Source organism: Leucoraja erinacea, chromosome 15 (genome assembly GCF_028641065.1).
Source record: "Leucoraja erinacea ecotype New England chromosome 15, Leri_hhj_1, whole genome shotgun sequence".
In the NCBI taxonomy this organism is placed as follows: Eukaryota; Metazoa; Chordata; class Chondrichthyes; order Rajiformes; family Rajidae; genus Leucoraja; species Leucoraja erinaceus.
Genome location: NC_073391.1, coordinates 21,941,535 through 21,960,538, shown reverse-complemented (window position 1 = coordinate 21,960,538; position 19,004 = coordinate 21,941,535). Strand labels below are relative to the sequence as shown.

The following is a 19,004-nucleotide window of genomic DNA, read 5'->3' as shown; positions in this document are numbered from 1 at the left end:
TATTTGCTTGGGTGCAGTAAATATGTCTTTGATTCAGAATAGATTGCAAATAAATCTATCCTGGTTTTTATTTGTTTATATTTTAAAGAAAGGTACTAAATGTACATGGAAATCATATTCTAGAAACAATAATTTGATATTGATACAATATCTTGAAATTCCAGGCCTGTACTCTTAATTTCAAATGACCAAGCAACAGATCAAATCCAGTTTACCCAAGTTAGCATTTATTTAACACATATACACTGTTAAGTGCAGGTTTCTGGTACAAAGGGCATTTTACTTGTGTTTGAAAAACTCAAAGTTCATATAGTAGAAGAGAGGCAAACCAAATGTGTAACTAAAGGTGCAAAAAAGTAGATGATCAATTTTCCCAAGAGGCAAAATTGCAGGTTTAATATTAAAAATATAACCATCAAGGAAAACTTATAAATCGGAAAGATCACTCTGAAGTCGCTCAAACTATTTCCTTTTGATTTATTCAACATTGCTTTGTTTCTGTAGTTTGCCTGTTGCATATAAGATGAAAGCAAAACTTGTCAGATCATAGTCTCCAAGAAATATTTCAATCTACTATTAAATTACATCTAGGCTAATCCTCCCAGTAAGTTTGTTTCCATGAAGCCTGATCCCAACTAAGCTGCTTGGGCTTGTGTTTGGCTTAGAGGTTCTTTGGGTCTGGAGTGGCTGCTTCCTGGCATGCTCACGGAGTCCTAATCAACACATTGTAAGCTTGATTTCCTCATCTACAATTTCCCAATCTGCACAATCCAAACATGTCCTGGTTTTGTTTAGTATTTTCACATGTGGCATCTTATCGAAGTCATTCTGAAAATCCAACATCCACTGACTCTCCTTTGTCCATCCTGTTTGTTACTTCCTCAAACAATTTCTATTGACTTGTCAGGCAAGAATTCTCCTTGATGAGTCAGAAGTTATGGTTTGCCTTAGAAATGAATAATTTGACAATGGTGTTATGAATTGATGAGGTCAATGTCGATAGGATATTTTGGCTGGTGAGCTGGACGAGAACTAGGGGATAAATGTAAGATAATCATTCATTAAACCAGCAAGGAATGCAGGAGTAACTTCTTCACCCAGAGTTGTGATAAGCATGTCTTTCTTCATCTCATAAGTTGTGTAAGTGGAGTCAGAGAAGAAGTTAGATAAGAACACGAGGGAAATTAAAATAGAAGAATTTATTGATGGGATTAGTTCAACCTGAACTTCTTTAAGGGTTGACTGTGGAGATACAATGACAAAGATTTAAAGACCGCATGGATGAACTCCAAAAATTGTTCATCCCTGTCTGGTGAAAAAATAAAATGGGGAAGGCGGCTCAACCGTGGCTAACGAGGGAAATCAAGCATAGTGTTAAATCCGAAGAAAAGGCATATCAATTGGCTAGAAGAAGCAGCAAACCAGAGGACTGGGTGAAATTTAGAACTCAGCAGAGGAAGACAAAGGGGTTAATTAAGAGGGGGGAAAAACAGCATGAAAGAAAGCTTGAAGGGAATATAAAAACTGACTAAAATCTTCTTTAGATATGTAAAAATGAAATGATTAGTGAAGACAAATGTAGGTCCCTTACAATCTGAGACAGGTAGATTTATAATGGGAAACAAGGAAATGGCAGACCAGTTGAACGAGTACTTTGGTTCTGTCTTTACTAAGGAAGACACAAAAAATCTCCCAGAAATACTAGGGGACCGAGGATCTAGTGGGAGGGAGATACTGAAGGGAATTCACATTAATCAGGAAATGGTGTTAGGTAAACTATTGGGACTGAAGGCAGATAAATCAACAGGGCCTGATGGTCTGCATCCAGAGTACTCAACGAGGTGGCCCTAGTAATCGTGGATGCATTGCCGATCATTTTCCAATGTTCTCTTGACTCTGGATTAGTTCCTGTGGATTGCAAGGTAGCCAATATAACTCCACTTTTTAAGAAAGGAGGGAGAGAGAAAAGGGGGAATTATAGACGAGATAGCCTTACATCGGTAGTGGGGAAGATGCTTGAATGTTAAAGATGTTATAGCAGTGCATTTGGAAAACAGTGACAGGATCAGTCAAAGTCAGCATGGATTTATGAAGGGGAAATAATGCTTGACTGATCTATAATTTTTTGAGGATGTAACGAGTAGAATTGATAAGGGAGAGACAGTGCATGTGGTGTGTCTGGACTTTCTAAAAGCCTTTGACAAGGTCCCACACAAGAGATTAGTGTGCAAAATTAGAGCACGTGGTATTGGGGGCAGGGTATTGACATGGATAGAGAACTGGTTGGCAGACAGGAAGCAAAGAGAAGGAATTAACGGGTCCTTTCCAAAATGGCAGGCAGTGATTAGTGGGGTGCCGCAAGGCTCGGTGCTGGGACCCCAGTTATTTACAATATATATTAATGATTTAGACGAGGGAATTAAATGTGACTTCTCCAACTTTGTGGATGAAACAAAGCTGGGTGGCAGTGTGGGCTGTGATGAGGATGCTATGAGACTGCAGGGTGACTTGGATAGGTTGGGTGAGTGGGCAGATGCATGGCAGATGCAGTATAATGTGGATAAATGCGATCTTATACACTTTGGTGGCAAGAACAGGAAGGCAGATTATTATCTGAATGGTGTCAGATTAGGAAAAGGGGAGGTGCAATGACACCTGTGTGTGTTTGTACATCTGTCACTGAAAGTAAGCACGCAGATACTGCAGGCAGTGGAGAAAGCAAATGGCATGTTGCCCTTCATTGTGAGAGGATTTGAGTTTAGAATCCAAGGAGGTCCTACTGCAGTTTACAGGGTCCTGGTGAGACCGCACCTGGAGTATTGTGTGTATTTCTGGTATCTGAATTTGAGGAAGGACATTGTTGCTATTGAGGGAGTGCAGCGTAGGTTCACCAGGTTAATTCCCGGGATGGTGGGACTGACATATGATGAAAGAATGGGTCGACTGAGCTTGTATTCACTGGAATTTGGAAGGACGAGAGGAGATCTTATGAACATATAAACATTCCTGAGGGATTGGACAGGCTAGATGCAAGAAAAATGTTCCCGATGTTGGGGGAGTCCAGAACCAGGGGTTACAGTTTAAGAATAAAGGGTAGGCCATTTAGGATTGAGATGAGGAATTTCTTTTTCACTCGGAGAGTTGTGAATCTGTGGAATTCTCTGCCACAGAAGACAGTGGCGGCCAATTTACTGGATGTTTTCAAGAGAGAGTTAAATTTCTTAGGGCTAAAGGAATCAAGGGATATGGGGGAAAAGCAGGAATGGGGTACTGATTTTAGATGATCAGCCATGATCATATTGAATGGCGGTGCTGTTTCAATGGGCTGAATGTCCTACTCCTGCACCTATTTTTCTATGTTTCTAGGTTTCATTAACTGTCTCTCCTCCATACCTGCGCATTAACTATTTCACCAACACCACACTTATACACTTCAGTGGTGGACCATGTGAAGGGATCCTTGCCATTTGTGAGGTTGATCCTGTGTACTGGAGCCCTGCCACATTTTCCAATAAACAAAAACAGCGAGGTTCCCAACCCAAAATGTTGCCTGTCCATTCCCTCCACTGATCCCATCTTGTCAGTGGGTGGCACTGTGTTGCAGCTGGTAGAGCTGCTGCCTCACAGCACCAAAGAACTGTGTTCAATCCTGACTTTAGACTTTAGATTTTTAGACTTTAGAGAAACAGTGGGAAATGGGCCCTTCGGCCCACCTAGTCCATGCTGACCAGCGATCACCTTGTACACTGACACTATCCTACATATTAGGGACAATGTTTTACAACTTACTGAAGCCATTTAACTTACAAACCTGTACGCCTTTGGAGTGTGGGAGGAAACCGCAGCACTCGGGAAAACCCACGCAGTCACAGGGAGAACGTAAAAACTCCATACAGGTAGCACCCGTAGTCAGGATTGAAACCGGGTCTCTGGTGCTGTAAGGCAGCAACTCTATTGCTGGTGCACAGGTGCTATCTGTGTGGTGTTTACATGTTCTCGTTGTGACCACGTGGGTTTCCTCTGGGTCCTCCAGTTTCCTCCCACATTCCAAGGATGTGCTTGTAGGGTAATTGGTCTCTATAAATTTTCCCTGGTGTGTAGGGAGTCTGTAGTACTATTGTGTGAATGGGTGATTGGTGGTCAGCATGGATTTGTTGGGTCAACGGGTCTATTTCCATGCTATATCTCTAAAACTAACGATATTACCTGACCCAATGAGTTCCTCCAGTTTGCTCAAGATGTCAGCATCTGCAGTTCCTGATGTCTCCAAAACGATATTTTAACTCCAGTTGCAACCACTGACCAAATTCTAGGCAATCATACTTGGAATATTGCCTACGTTTATGTCAAATAGCTAACTCTCCAAATTACTCTGAGTGGGGAGACTGGATGTTTCCTGGGAAATATGTTTGAAGCAAGAGGTGTGGCCCCAAATAATTTATTTAGTGGAAATGTTTCAGTGTCAATATTTATTCATTTTCTAAGCCAAACCAATATAACGGACTTTTGATGAACTTAAATATTAGATTTCTTTGGTTCTGGCCCATTTCCATGATTAGATGAAAGTTTAAAGAGTGAGCAGTGATGGTATTATTGGCAAAATAGATTTATCCACAGTGAAAGTTATGTATGACATATATCAACACATACTTTCGAGAGAAAGGCCATGGCCGCATTTGTGATTAATTGCCTTCTCTGCTGCTATTAATTCAACTCCGTCAGTCATTTAGTTTACTAATTTCTCCACATTAGTTTATCCTGTCAGCACATGAAGCTTAAGTGTATATAGCTTTACAATAATATTTCTTAAGCCTGTCATAAATGTCAAATCTACAGTATCATCTGCTGGCAATGTATGAAACTGTTCTCATTGTATTTCAAGTTTCAAGCTCTTTGCTTTTTAAACAGTTTTTCACTTTTGTTAATATCTGCTTGTCATTCACATAATTCATTTTCCCTACTTCAATTTTCTCTTTAATTATACTCAAACAATGTAAAAATGATCACTATGATGATGCCCATTGATGTGCCAGTAAGATCATTGTTGGCTGTGTGTCCATAAATATGCAAATATTCATCACTTTTGTACTCATTCACAGACCTTCCATAGGACTGGAATGTGGGCTGGTTAGAAACAAATTTCCTTAAGATTTGGCACCAGAGCGGTCTGGGCAGTCAATTGTGCAATTCTGTCTTAGGTTTGGCTGCAGCTGTGAGCCAGTGTCATTTGGGATGGGAAAGAATATCGAGAGAGAGCCATTTCTGGGCAGTTTCCCACATTCTTGTCAGTTGCCTTGTGGCATGCTATGTGCACAGTGGCGGAGCGATAGCGTGGTTATCTTACAGCGCTGGAGATATGGTTTAATTATGATTATGGGTGTTGTCTATATGGAGTTTGCACGTTCTCCTTGTGATCTCATGGGTTTTCTCCGGGAACTCTGGCTTCCTCCCACACTCCAAAGACATGCAGGTTTAAGGGTAAATTAACTTCTGCAAAATTGGCTACATTCCAGGAACATCAGGTCTTTTCTTGCTTCAACATAAGAATAAATATTCGCTTTCTTGACTAAGCTGTGTACTCTTAACACAAACCAATATTTCACAGTTATATATTGATTGATGTTCATATTCAGCCATTGTCATTGACAAACTCAGAACATAAATGTATATCTAGTTTTGAAAACTTTGTCATATCTGTAAATGCAGAATATTTGAAATATAATGTTTAATGCAAAATCATGACTTTGGACTTTTTTTACAGAGAAAGTACAAAGGTGACTTGGAAGGGGACAAAATGCTTTGTTTTTATCCAGCTGACGTCACACCTTCCTATGAAACACTGAAGAAATTGGTCCCGTTAAAAGATGTAAGACTGCAGATGCTTCAGTAATTTTAGTTTTCACCACTCTGAATACTTTCCCAGATTGTTCGTTCTTGCTACGGCTACGTTCCAATTGTACTTTTCTGTCTCTCCCACATGGCTGATCTTCAGGAGTAAGCCCAGACAGTTATTTTTTATGAGTATTCCAATCATAATGGGCATCATATGTTAATAAATCTTTTGATGATCCCATCCATCTCTCTCCATAATCTCCTCCAGTCCGACAATTTTCCCCAGATATTTCGGCTTTTGATTTTTTTTTGGCATTCCCAAATTTAATTGTTCATCTCTGACAGTCATGCATTCATCTGCTAAGTCTAGAATTCCCTCACTAAACCTTTTTGGCTCTGCCGCTCCATTTTCTCTCCAGCTTTGATATGCTTCTTAAGATTCACTTATGTGGCCAAAATTTTGACCATCTTGTCAAATGTTTCCTTATGTGTTTCTGTGTCAAATTTTGATCAGTAATGGTCCCGAAATGAGGCTTCAGTCATTTAACTGTGTTACAGACACTAGTCGAAATAGGTTGCCACTGTACTATCCAGTCAGTGAAAAGACTGTACATAATTGCAATCAAGCTGCCCATAGTGTACAGATACACTGGGCATTCAGAGGGCATGCACCATGCTTTATACTGTCAATGCTCATTCTTTCTATTAATATAATTTGAGGCAAGAAATTGCACTTTTATTGTAATGAAGTAAATTTATAGAATGGTTTGATTTTTTTTGCCAGTGGTACCAATATGCTTACATTAGGGAATGTTTTCTAAAATATATTGTATCAGGATGCTACCTGTTTAGTAAAATACTGATCAGGTATGGATGATGAAACTACAGGAATGCAGGGATGGGATGGGCATGAACATGTATGGGATTAATTCAGTGAGTGGGGTGATGTTGCAATAGAAAATATATTTTGTTGCCTGGAAGGCTCTGAACTTTTAAACGGACGAGGCTGAGTATTGCAGTCACCTTGTTAATTTGACGTCAGAGTGGATTGTAGCCCATCCAGATTTATTGTGAAATTATTCATCATCACTGGTTCAAAATAACAGCGAGGTAAAAAAAAAAACATTTTTGTAAACCTTTATCAGAATGCTGATAAGGATGTATTGCAAATAGCAGGCTGTTGATAAAGCTGTATGAACATAATATATGGAAATAATATATCAAAATGTGGTATACTGATTGTCACAGCATTGAAGCAAAGAGGCAATATTAAATATAGATATATATTTTGTTAAATTACTATCAGCATCAAAGAATATACATTCAAAGCTACATTTCTGTAGGAAGAATGTTAACATCATGGAATAGTTAGTGAATAGATTCACTAACAGGATAACAGACATGAGAGACTTTTGTTAAGCAGAGAACAGAGGAACAACTTTTTTTATTTATATCAGGAAGGTAAGAGGAATCATAGAGGAGTCTCTGAACAATTTTATTTGTATCTTTCCCACAGATCAGCGAGTCAATAATTAGAGCACATTTTAAGATTGAAATCGAGAGAATGAAGAGATTGAATGGTATTTATATCTAGAGGATTTTTAGGATGCAAATGAGGGGAACCAGAACAACAGGGGAAGCAAATTTACCATTTGGGGTGTAAAGAAATGGACTAGTGTTTGAAACTAATAAATGTACAGACACTAGATTAGGAGACAAATGTGGATAACATTTCCTCTGGCCAATGGGACAAATGCCTTATTTCTACATCATAAACTATGATTCATAGTTTGAAGTTTCAAGCCAAAGGTTCTAGTTATGGAGTATGTTTATAAATTCTAAATGCTCGTAAATTAAAAAAATATATAACCTGTGTAGTATGTTAACACTGCATGGGATTTATTGCTCATCTTTCTATATCTTTGTAATTTTCTGTGTGCTTCCAGATGTACTACAGGCAACATGTGGATAAACTAAAATATACATCAGTAACGGACACTCCTGAGTTAGTTCGAGCAAAAAACAATGCGCAGCAGATAAGTAATGTAAGCTAATGAAAAATTCCCCAAATTAATACTTGAATAAGGGATGAATTACTTGGGACAGCAATGTTAGTTATGGGGATAATAACCATTAAAGGACACAAAGTGCTGTAGTAATTCAGTGGGTCAGGCAGTATCTCTGGAGAACACAGAGAGGGGACATTTTGTGTTGGGACCATTCTGCAGCCACATGTATAAAGCAATTGTTTAAAAAAAAAGAAATCAAGTGTTTTAATAATATTCATTTTTAATGGAATAGTTTTAGACATTGGGGAATTAATGGTAAATGCAGATTACATTTTTTTGTTCCATCTTTGCTCAGCAGGAAAAATCCATAAAGAGACAATTTACTGCTATCATTGTCAGTTAGGTACTGTAGATATGTTTAACTCGCATTATTCCCCATGAGCCTTAGTTAACACAATTGAGCCTCGTCTTCTGTTCTTTACAGTTGAATTATCGAGCGCAGTATGAAAAGACCAAAAGCCAGTACACATTGCCTCTTGAAGTGCCGCAGTTAGTTAAGGCCAAGGCTAATGCTAATCTCTATAGTGATGTGAGTACCAATGCTTGCTTATTATTCCACACTTCTTATTCACATCGCAACTTAGTGCCTCATTTTGCAAATGTATTAATATAATTATGAATCTGATTGATAAGCTTTGATTAACTGTTGAAGTTGTATTTTATAACTATAGGCAAAATATTAAAATCAGATTTGTTAATTTTTAAGTGCGTTTACCATTTATACTTTCATATAATCTATCTAATATATAGATGTATGATATATTGATGTATGTGCACATATTATATGGATGTACATACATTTGTATATATATCTGTATATATACATTGATCAGATTTGAAAGAGATCTGTATTTTGCTGTGTAACATGTGTAACAAATGTGTACATTTTAAAAACACAGAAATGTTTTTACAACTTTTGACTATAATATATAGATGTAAAAACATTTGTATATTATATATGTGTATAAACATTTATACATCAATCATATCTGATAGAGATCTGTAGATATAGCAGAGATTTATCAATCTTAAAAACACAGAAATGGATTAATATGATTTTACTACATTTGACTATTTACAAAATCCAAATCCAAAATTCTGATTAAGATTTGTATGGATAGTAAGAACAGAGGCGGGTTTAGTTGAAGTAAGATTGCTAGAAGGGTGAGCTTGCAATCTTGCACATATGATCAGTTACTGGTCTGAAAAAGGGTATTGACCCGAAACATCACCCATCCCTTCTTTCCAGAGATGCTGCCTGTCCTGCTGAGTTTACTCCAGCTTTTTGTGTCTAGCCTGGGATGAATGAATAGATTTGGAGCCAAGTCTGCATGCATAAAGAGGAAATCCAGTGTCATGGTAAACTGAAGCTATTCTCTAAAATAACATAAGACTAGAAGTCTTAATAGGTCTGGAAATATTTGTAGAAAGATTGCAAGAAATTCTTAATAGGTCACACGGCTTCTGTGGAGGGAAAATAAGGTCCTGGGGTAATTTTAATGCTGTCTCCACAGATGCTGCGTGAACCATTGAGTAATTCCAGGGTCTGTAATTTTTATTTCTGATTTCCAGCATATTCAGTTTCTTGCTTTTACTGTTTACACTGTTACTGTAATTTGATTGTTCACACTGTACTACTAAATGGAAGCCAGAAGATGGCAGTGTTATCCCATATAAACAGCAATTTACTAATCCTTGTCTGATCTGCAGCATTAACACAACTCACTTAATCACTCTTTTCCTAAGTTTACTTCAGTTAAAGAGTGTTTACAGATTAATTTATTAAAGTTACTTTTGCACCAGTCCATGTGTTGAATCTTGTTGGTGAACTTTGATGAATCTTTTTGGACTTATTGGACTTAATTAATTCCTTTCTTTTACTCGTATGTCTGTTTTAATTGCAAAAAGATTTAAGTAGTCTTGGTGTGAAATTATAGACATCTGCAAAGAGAAGCATTTTGGTAAAAAGCACGAAGAGTGGAAATGTTATATTTGGATACAATGTTATATTCGGAACGAACAAAGGGAGACTATTTAACCATATAGCCATATAACAATTACAGCACGGAAACACCCCATCTCGGCCTTACAAGTCCGTGCCGAACAAATTTTTTTTCCCTTAGTCCCACCTGCCTGCACTCATACCATAACCCTCCATTCCCTTCTCATCCATATGCCTATCCAATTTATTTTTAAATGATACCAATGAACCTGCCTCCACCACTTCCACTGGAAGCTCATTCCACACCGCTACCACTCTCTGAGTAAAGAAGTTCCCCCTCATATTACCCCTAAACTTCTGTCCCTTAATTCTGAAGTCATGTCCTCTTGTTTGAATCCTCCCTATTCTCAAAGGGAAAAGCTTGTCCACATCAACTCTGTCTATCCCTCCCATTATTTTAAAGACCTCTATCAGGTCCCCCCTTAACCTTCTGCGCTCCAGAGAATAAAGACCTAACTTATTCAACCTATCTCTGTAACTTAGCTGTTGAAACCCAGGCAACATTCTAGTAAATCTCCTCTGTACTCTCTCTATTTTGTTGACATCCTTCCTATAATTGGGCGACCAAAATTGTACACCATACTCCAGATTTGGTCTCACCAATGCCTTGTACAATTTTAACATTACATCCCAGCTTCTATACTCAATGCTCTGATTTATAAAGGCTAGCATACCAAAAGCTTTCTTTACCACCCTATCTATATGAGATTCCACCTTCAAGGAACTATGCACGGTTATACCCAGATCCCTCTGTTCAACTGTATTCTTCAATTCCCTACCATTTACCATGTACGTCCTATTTTGATTTGTCCTGCCAAGGTGTAGCACCTCACATTTATCAGCATTAAACTCCATATGCCATCTTTCAGCCCATTTTTCCAAATGGCCTAAATCACTCTGTAGACTTTGGAAATCCTCTTCATTATCCCAACACCCCCTATCTTGGTATCATCTGCATACTTACTAATCCAATTTACCACACCTTCATCCAGATCATCGATGTACATGACAAACAACAAAGGACCCAACACAGATCCCTGAGGCACCCCACTAGTCACCTGCCTCCAACCCGATAAACAGCCATCCACTATTACCCTCTGCCTTCTCCCATTCAGCCACTGTTGAATCCATCTTGCTATTCCTGCATTTATACCCAACAGTTGAACCTTCTTAACCAACCTTCCATATTTCTGGTGCTGGAAAGCTTGAAAACCAGAGGGCATGGACTTACCGTGAATAACTAAAGAAATGAATGTGACATAAGGAACATTTTTTTCACAAACGCATATGAAAGCATGGTGGAAGCAGGTTGAATTAACAGCTTTCAAAATGAAATAGAAAACTACATAAAAAAGGAAAAACGTTGAACCGTGGGGAATAGGGTTAACTGTTTTTCCCTTGTGAATAGCTAGCTTAGAACAAATCGGCCAAATAGTCTCCTTTTGTTATTTAATAATTCCTTGATTCTACATGTTTGTATCAGAGCAGTCAAACTCAATCAGTGCTCTGACCGACTCTTTCTGTAGTTAAAAACAGGCAAAGCTGCAATTCTCAGCACTTGCAGTCTCTGTTCAGCAAAGAGCTGGCAATAGTTTGAAATGGAACAAGTTTTGGTTTGCTGAATAAAGGACCTGTTGCTGAGGGACAAAAAGGAAAGTAGAAAGATAGGATGGAGTACAAGAACGATTTATTGACTCAAGTGATGACGGCTATGAATTGATATGTCATAAGGAATAGTAGAATTAGGCCATTCAGCCCAGCAGGTCTACTCCACCATTTAATCAAGGCTGATCTATCTCTCCCTCCTAACCCCATTCTCCTGCCTTCTCCCCATAACCTCTAACACCTGTATAGTTTCAAAATGCACCAAACTGACAATTCAGTACCAATTGTGGGTCAGCATTAACACTTCAACTGAACCCCAGTATTGAGTGGGCTGGTACACAGATCCCCATCAGCATTCTTTTCCATGTGATATTAAACTTGTACATTCATTCAGATGGTAGATTTTTTTAAAATCTCATGATGGTTCTTGAAGAATATTAGTGGAATTCTCTCCTGTATTACAGACCATATTTATCCCTCAACCAAAGACATTAAATTAGGATATTTCACTGTAATTACGTTGCTGTTTGTGGAAGCTTGTTTTGCTCAAATTTGTTCCTATATAGCCTACGTTACAGCACTGACACTTCATAGGTCCACCACTGATTTTCAGGCTACTGGTGGTCCAGCACCTCCTTTAATCTGGATTAAACTATGAGAGTGCATTTGTAATCCCTCACTGGAAGTTCCCCCGAAAACGTAGCACCTAGACCAGGTGAGGCATCTGTTATCGACCTCATTGGGACTTCCGTGGCCAATCAGCGGGTCGAATTTGCCCCCTGCAGGCGGAGCTCTGGAACTCCATTCCAGTACCGTCCGACGACTCTCGGAGGCCATGACATCCGTTGGTCCAGCAAGGCAGATAATCTAGCAAGGCTCAGGAACCAAGGGTGCCAGAAAATCAATGGTGGACCTGTATTTCAGGTGTTGTAAATTATTTGAAACATACTGAGGTTGAGGCACTATATTAAGTATGTTTTACTATCAGACGTGCAGTCAGTTTATTTATAGAATGTACAATCCGCTTCTATACAAAGAAGGGCTTGTAAACCAGCTTTTACCTGCCAAAGTTTCTCCCCCCAACCCCCATGCACCCCTCCCCCCTGCTAGCTCCCCAATAATCAGTCTGTAGAAAGGACCCAAGCCAAAGTGTCACCTATTCATGTTCTCCAAAGATGCTGCCTGACCCGCTGAGTACATTGCGTTCTTTTCTTTATGTCTCACACTATGTGTGTAACTCATATCAATATCTTCCAGTGTTCATCCAGTCATGAAGACGGCCACAGGTTAAGGAATTGTGGTTTCTTATGGAATTATGCTGAAAAATATTGCAAACTGTTCAACAAAGCTGAATGCCTTAATTATTTATCGAAGACCCTCAAGCATTGAAGCAACATAAATATCACAAATGTTGAAATATTAGTATTTTATCACCCTGTTCATGTGTTGCATGAAACAATTTATTCCAATGGTTCCTGTCAACCTGCTGTATTCATCAACATTTTCTCAAAATTGCATTTACTCCAGATGAGCTGTACATGACTAAGCCATGTACCTGTGGTTAATGTGCCTTAGTTAATTAACCTCTATTTTCTGTTTTCTTGGCTGAACATGGATGTCAAAGGTGCAGTTTTCAATGATATAGGGCAACTTAGTCTCATCTCCCAACAGATGCCAAACAATGGCCCAAATGCTTGCCATTTAAAACTGACAACAGAATGAAAAATGAATCTTAAGAGCTGGAAGTAGCAATCTATGAGACTGCACTGATCGTTGCTTTCATGTAGTGTCACGGGAGATCCTGTGTCTCAACTCTTCGTTCCTGTCTGATTGCCATGATTCCTATAATATCAAAACATCAATGTCAACCTTGAATGTACACTAAATAAGCATCGGCACCCCACTAATATATTTGCAATCCTCTGCTAAAATAAAACTTTCTGCAACTCTTTGTCCCCAATGGTCACCTGCTTTGTTTGACTCAAAAAGGGTTCCGACCCGAAATGCCACCCATCCTTTTTCTCCCGAGAAGCTGCCTGACCAGCTGAGTTATTCCAGCACTTTGTGCCTATTCGCAACACTAGGCTCTCCAGCTTGAGGAAGCCACATTTTAATCGATGGGTTCATATAGCACAGGGAGCCATTCGGCTTCTCATGGCCCTGCTGACCAGTTGAAAGAGCTGCATTAGTCAATCAAGTTCACCGCTCTTGCACCATTGTTCTGCAGTTACGCCCATCATTGCCCCAAATCTTTGAATGGTGCTTGGCATCCTTCCATCTGTGAGAGATGCCGGTGATATCTTTGACTATTTTTGGCATATACTGTACCAATTAGGTATTTTCAAATGCGTAAACATACCTCGTATATAATTTGAAAAAAAAAACCCTTTTTGTTCTCAGATCAAATACAGGGAGCTCTGGGAAAAGAATAAGGGTAAAGGGTTTCACATGAACCTGGATTCGATAGCTCTCTTAGCTGCTAAAACCTCTGGGAATTTGGCAAGTGATGTAAGTTGCTGCAATCTTTCTTTACAGTTTTCCCTGTGTAACGCCATTTTCACGGATAATGTTGATTATTTATTCCCTGCAAAGTAGGGTGAACTGATATTGAATGTTGAAAATTAATTACTGATCTGGCAAAAAGATCTCGTGATCTTGCTCATTGAATGTGGGAATGTGTTCTGGGAAAGAATTGTTAGAACGAAACATATCTATCTGTGGTCTTGTGAAAAAAATTGTCAAAAATCCTTAGACAAAGACTAGTTTTTATTTTGTATAGGAAAGAACTGCAGGTGCTGGTTTAAATCAAAGGTAAACACAAAAAGCTGGAGGAACTCAGCTGGTCAAGCAGCATCACTGGAGAGAAGGAATGGGTGACGTTTCGGGACAAAACCCATCAGTCTGAAGAAGGATCTCGGCCCAAAACGTCACCCATTCCTTCTCTCCAGAGATGCTGTCTGTCCGACTGAGTTACTCCAGCATTTTGTGACTTATTTCCATTGATCCAGATTAAGTCACATCACCTATGCTAATACAAAGCTCAATGCAGCAATAGAATATTTTGCTCAATAGATACAAAGATGGTGATTTCAGTCTGTTCAAATGGTTGAAGCATGATCTAACCAGAGCATTTAAGATGATAAAAGTTATGACAGGATAGATACAGAGAAAATTGTTATGCTGATAGGCCATCTTACAAGGGAGTTCAATTTTAAAACTTGCCTAAAGAAGCATTTTTACATGCAAATGTTGTTGCAAGTCTGGAATTAACTTTCCAAATGGCTGTGGATGAAGGCTTAATCATGATCATGGTGACTGTACAAGCAATGTTTTCCTTTGCTGGGCAAGGATATCAAAGTATGTGAATTGGGATTGAGTAAATAGAGTCAAGGGACAAAGCAACCACGATTTGATTGAGTCATAGACCAAGCCCGAGGTGTTTATGCAGTACTGAGGGTTTCTCTCAGGTCTTGTGTTGCCACCCCTATAACATCTTCCCCACAACGTTGGCCTAACAACCCCTCTCCAATACTGACCATTTTCATCCTAATCTCAGCGCATCTGCTGCTGAAATCCTCATTTGAACCTCCATTTCATGGTTCCCCAATTTATAGAATTTTTGCTGTAAAAACATTTTGGGACTGAGAGTTAAATTTATGAATACGTCACTTTATTTTTACTACAACAAATTGCGCACCATTCTCAGTGCAGAGAAATGCACTGTATTGGAATCAGAATTCTGAAATCTTACTTCAAGAAATTTTAGGCAGGAAATTGTTGCTACTGTATGTTATGGAATAGTTCAATGGTTCAATGGTTCTTTATTGTCATGCATGCAGAGCACTGTGAATTTCCTTTGCACAACCACAAATGTACAGTCGCCATATCTTGGCGCCTTTTATAAAGAAAAAAAACAGTCTGTAGTCCAAAGTTCGGTAACCATGTTGGATGTACTGGAGCGCTCCTCATCCAGTTATTCCAATGCTGTCCTAGTTGGTTTTCCTCCTTCCAAGGTGCGCAAACTTCACTTCATTACAGCATCTCCAACTTGTACCGCATCAACTCAACTATCTGCAACTCAGTCCTCAGCTGGCTCAGATTTATGACTGTTTTCTCCAAAGGCCTATCTCCTGCCTATCTCTGTGGCTTCAGCCAACACTGCAATGCCCTGATTCACGGATGCGGCATCTCTCTTTTTCCTTTGCCTCATCTTTGGTCCTGTCTATGATTGCCTTCCTAAATAGCTTACCTCCCCTCCCCTCCTTTTTTTATGGCACTCTTAATCAAGGCTTTGGTAGCTCCTTTTCTTTGGTTAGCATTCGTTTTACCGGCATCACATACCCGCACTCACACCACATTTTGGTCTTCGTGAAGTGACTCATTACGTTTTGCTTTATCCATGACGTTAGCAAATTGGATTGTTCATATTTTTTGTTTTTGGAAAATACCGCAAGCATTTTGGACCAAGCAACTTGCACATAGTACACCACAGGATGACAAAGTGTTTGTCGCTGAGCAGTGACTTTGATATTAACATTCAACATTTAATGAGTGCCTGACATTTCCCTCCCCGCTACTTTAACATGCTTTACATAAACAGGCTGTTGCCTAGTACGTGCGTCTTCTATTTGGACACCACGTGAAGGCAAACGGTCATTTCTATCCCCACTAGATTGAGAAAGTGTTTAAATCGTTTATTTCAACTCTTTATCACCAGGCAACTGCTACATGTTTAATTTAATTTTTTTTCCCCTGTTGTTTGAAAGATAAAATACAAAGAAGAATATGAAAAAAGCAAGGGCAAAGCAATGAGAAGCAAAGTGTATGATTTGAAGACTCTGCATTCTCTGCGGGTTTCCAAGATGAGCAGTGAGGTACATTAGATAAGAAAAATCAAAATCCCATTATTTACCTCAGTTCAATATGCAATTTAAAATCATAATGGATTAACACATCAGTTATCGAAGAGCTGAATTTTCCTTCAAACTGACATTGCATCATGCTTATGATCTACGACTGTTAAAGCAGGATTTTATTTAAAAGGTTGAAGTAAAATTTACACTGTGATGAATAGTTTGTTGCATTGGTTGGTAATGCATTTTTAATTTATAACCTTGAAAAGTATACACCTACAAATTTCATACATTTCTGCAAAAATGTTAAGGTGCAGAAATTCATTCCACCTTTGTGTGTAGTCTTTATAAACCTTTGCAAACACCTACCTATCAATTTAGCTGACTATATATTTATTCCCCACATTCCCCCCTCCCCCCCCCAAGCCCACCAACCCCAGCAAGAAAGTGTCAATGGCCCACTGCAGGTTGACTGATGCACCTAAACTGGTACCTTTCAAATTTGAGGCCATGCCTTTTACAACACAGTGGTATAGCAGTAGAGCTGCTGCCTCACAGCACCAGAGACCCAGGTTCGATCTTGACTGTGGGTGCTATCTGTTCAGAGTTTGCACATTCTCCCTGTGACAGCATGGGTTTTCTCCGGGTGCTCCAGTTTCGTCCCACACTCCAAAGATGTGCAGTTTTGTAGGTTAATTGGCTTCTGTAAATTGCATTTAAAGTGTAGGATGATGAATTGGGATTACATGGAACTTGTGTGCAGTTGACCAATGGTGGACTCGGTGGGCTAAAGGGCTTGTTTCCACGCTGCATCTCTCAACTAAATTAAACAACACTGAACTAAACTAAACACTGCTTTCACTCATGTTGCTTTTGTGCTAATGGAAGTTTTTGCTTTGGTTCATTCTGTTAATTCTTCATACTCGAAATAGGTCGAGTATAAGAAGAACTTTGTCGAGACAAGTGATAAGTTCCATCTGCCACTGGACATGGTGAATCTGAAGCATGCCAAGAAAGCTCAGGCTTTGGCTAGTGATTTGGAGTATAGGAAGAGGCTCCATGACTACACACTACTGCCCGAAGACATGAAGCTGAAATGGGCAAAGAAAGCATATGGGCTGCAGTGTGAGGTGAGACCACTATGGTAGAAAAACAATGCCTGCTCTTAAAGAAGGGACAAAATGATATTTAGTTTGAAGACAGGTCTCGACCCGAAACGTCACCCATTCCTTCTCTCCAGAGATGCTGCCTGTCCCGTTGAGTTACTCCAGCTTTTTGTATCTATCTTATATTTAATTTATTTTAGTTTATTATTATCACTTGCACCGAGGTACAATGAAAATATGTAGTTTGCATGTTGTCCAGTCAAAGACTATACATGATTACAAACAAGCCGCCCATTGTGCACAAATAAAGAATAAAAGGTATAACATTTAGTGCAAGATAAAGTACTATTAAAGATAGCTTAAAGGTCCCCAATGGGGTAGACAAGGGTGGGGGGTGAGGGGGGGGGGGGGGGGGGTGGTCAGCACCACACACTAGCTGATGATAAGACTGTTCAGTTACCCGATAACAGCTGGGAGCTGGGAAGAAACTGTCCTTGAATATGGAGGTATGCGTTTTCAAACTTCTGTACTTCTTGACTAAAGCATTAATTAACATCTGCTGTAAGACTACATGAAAACCTAAACAAATGTATTTATTTGTATTGAGATGGACAGGCTATTTGAAGAACATTGCATTTTAAAGTGGAGATTGAAGGTTAATATAATCTCACATTTTTGGCACTGTGAGTATCCAGATAAATAAATGTAGTTTCCTGCGGTGTCCCTTCCTGCCTCTCTGAAGCTGGACATTATTCTAACATTGGTTGTATCACTACATTTGACTGGCCACTTTCATGCATGCAAAACAGCGAGCGTTGACAAGATGCTGACGGTGGAGGCTTTAGACTGCACCACGTCCGCTTACAAGCAAGGGTCAGAGGAAAGCAATTAAGAATTGGAAACCATGCAATTGTGAGGTTGCTGAGTGCACTTGCTCTGCCTTTATTGTTGTCGGGTTGAGTTAACTCAGTGCCGATCAGACAACATCAAATAATGGGCAGTAGGTGGCAGTCCCATACCAGCGAGTGCATGCATCCTGAATAAATGTTTTGGGAAACTAGCTTTCAGTCGTGTGAGAGAGAAACACAATAGTTTGAAAGTAAACATGGGATCGTGTGTTTATGCAAGGGAATGTCTTTATCTCACCAACACAATTTCAGTTGTCAACGAAAGTGATTTGCTTTTTTAATTTTTTTTAACCAGAATAAGTACAGAGCTGATCTGACCTGGATGAAAGGAGTGGGATGGGAGGCGAATAGAAGTCTGGATGTGGAGCAGGCGAAGAGAGCTGGGGATATTCTGAGTGAGGTGAGCAAACTCACTGCCCAGAGTGAGTTTTGTCACGCGAATACCTACATCATTCGTTATAAGATCGTATTTAAGATAATAAAAAGTTCCTAGATTCCTAATTATATATACAATGCATTGTATGGCACTGGTTTGGACAGAATAATTTTCTCCAATAGTTAATTAATTTACCGTAGGTATTTTGAAACCTTTAATAAAATAATGGTTAGTGAGAACACAAATATGTGTC

The 19,004-nt window shown here is 39.2% G+C and overlaps 1 protein-coding gene across 3 annotated transcripts in view; it reads left to right on the top strand.

Annotated features, from left to right (window-relative positions):
- Positions 1-19,004, top strand: part of nrap (nebulin-related anchoring protein) — an 89,199-nt gene that overhangs the window by 19,787 nt on the left and 50,408 nt on the right. The window contains exons 12-18 of one of the 3 annotated variants that reach the window (XM_055646886.1): positions 5,762-5,866; positions 7,779-7,877; positions 8,326-8,430; positions 13,909-14,016; positions 16,275-16,382; positions 17,294-17,491; positions 18,671-18,775. In XM_055646886.1, coding sequence (XP_055502861.1) covers positions 5,762-5,866; positions 7,779-7,877; positions 8,326-8,430; positions 13,909-14,016; positions 16,275-16,382; positions 17,294-17,491; positions 18,671-18,775 — 828 coding nt within the window. The remainder of the gene's footprint in view (positions 1-5,761; positions 5,867-7,778; positions 7,878-8,325; positions 8,431-13,908; positions 14,017-16,274; positions 16,383-17,293; positions 17,492-18,670; positions 18,776-19,004) is intronic. The other 2 variants (XM_055646887.1, XM_055646888.1) reach the window with 2 other exon arrangements.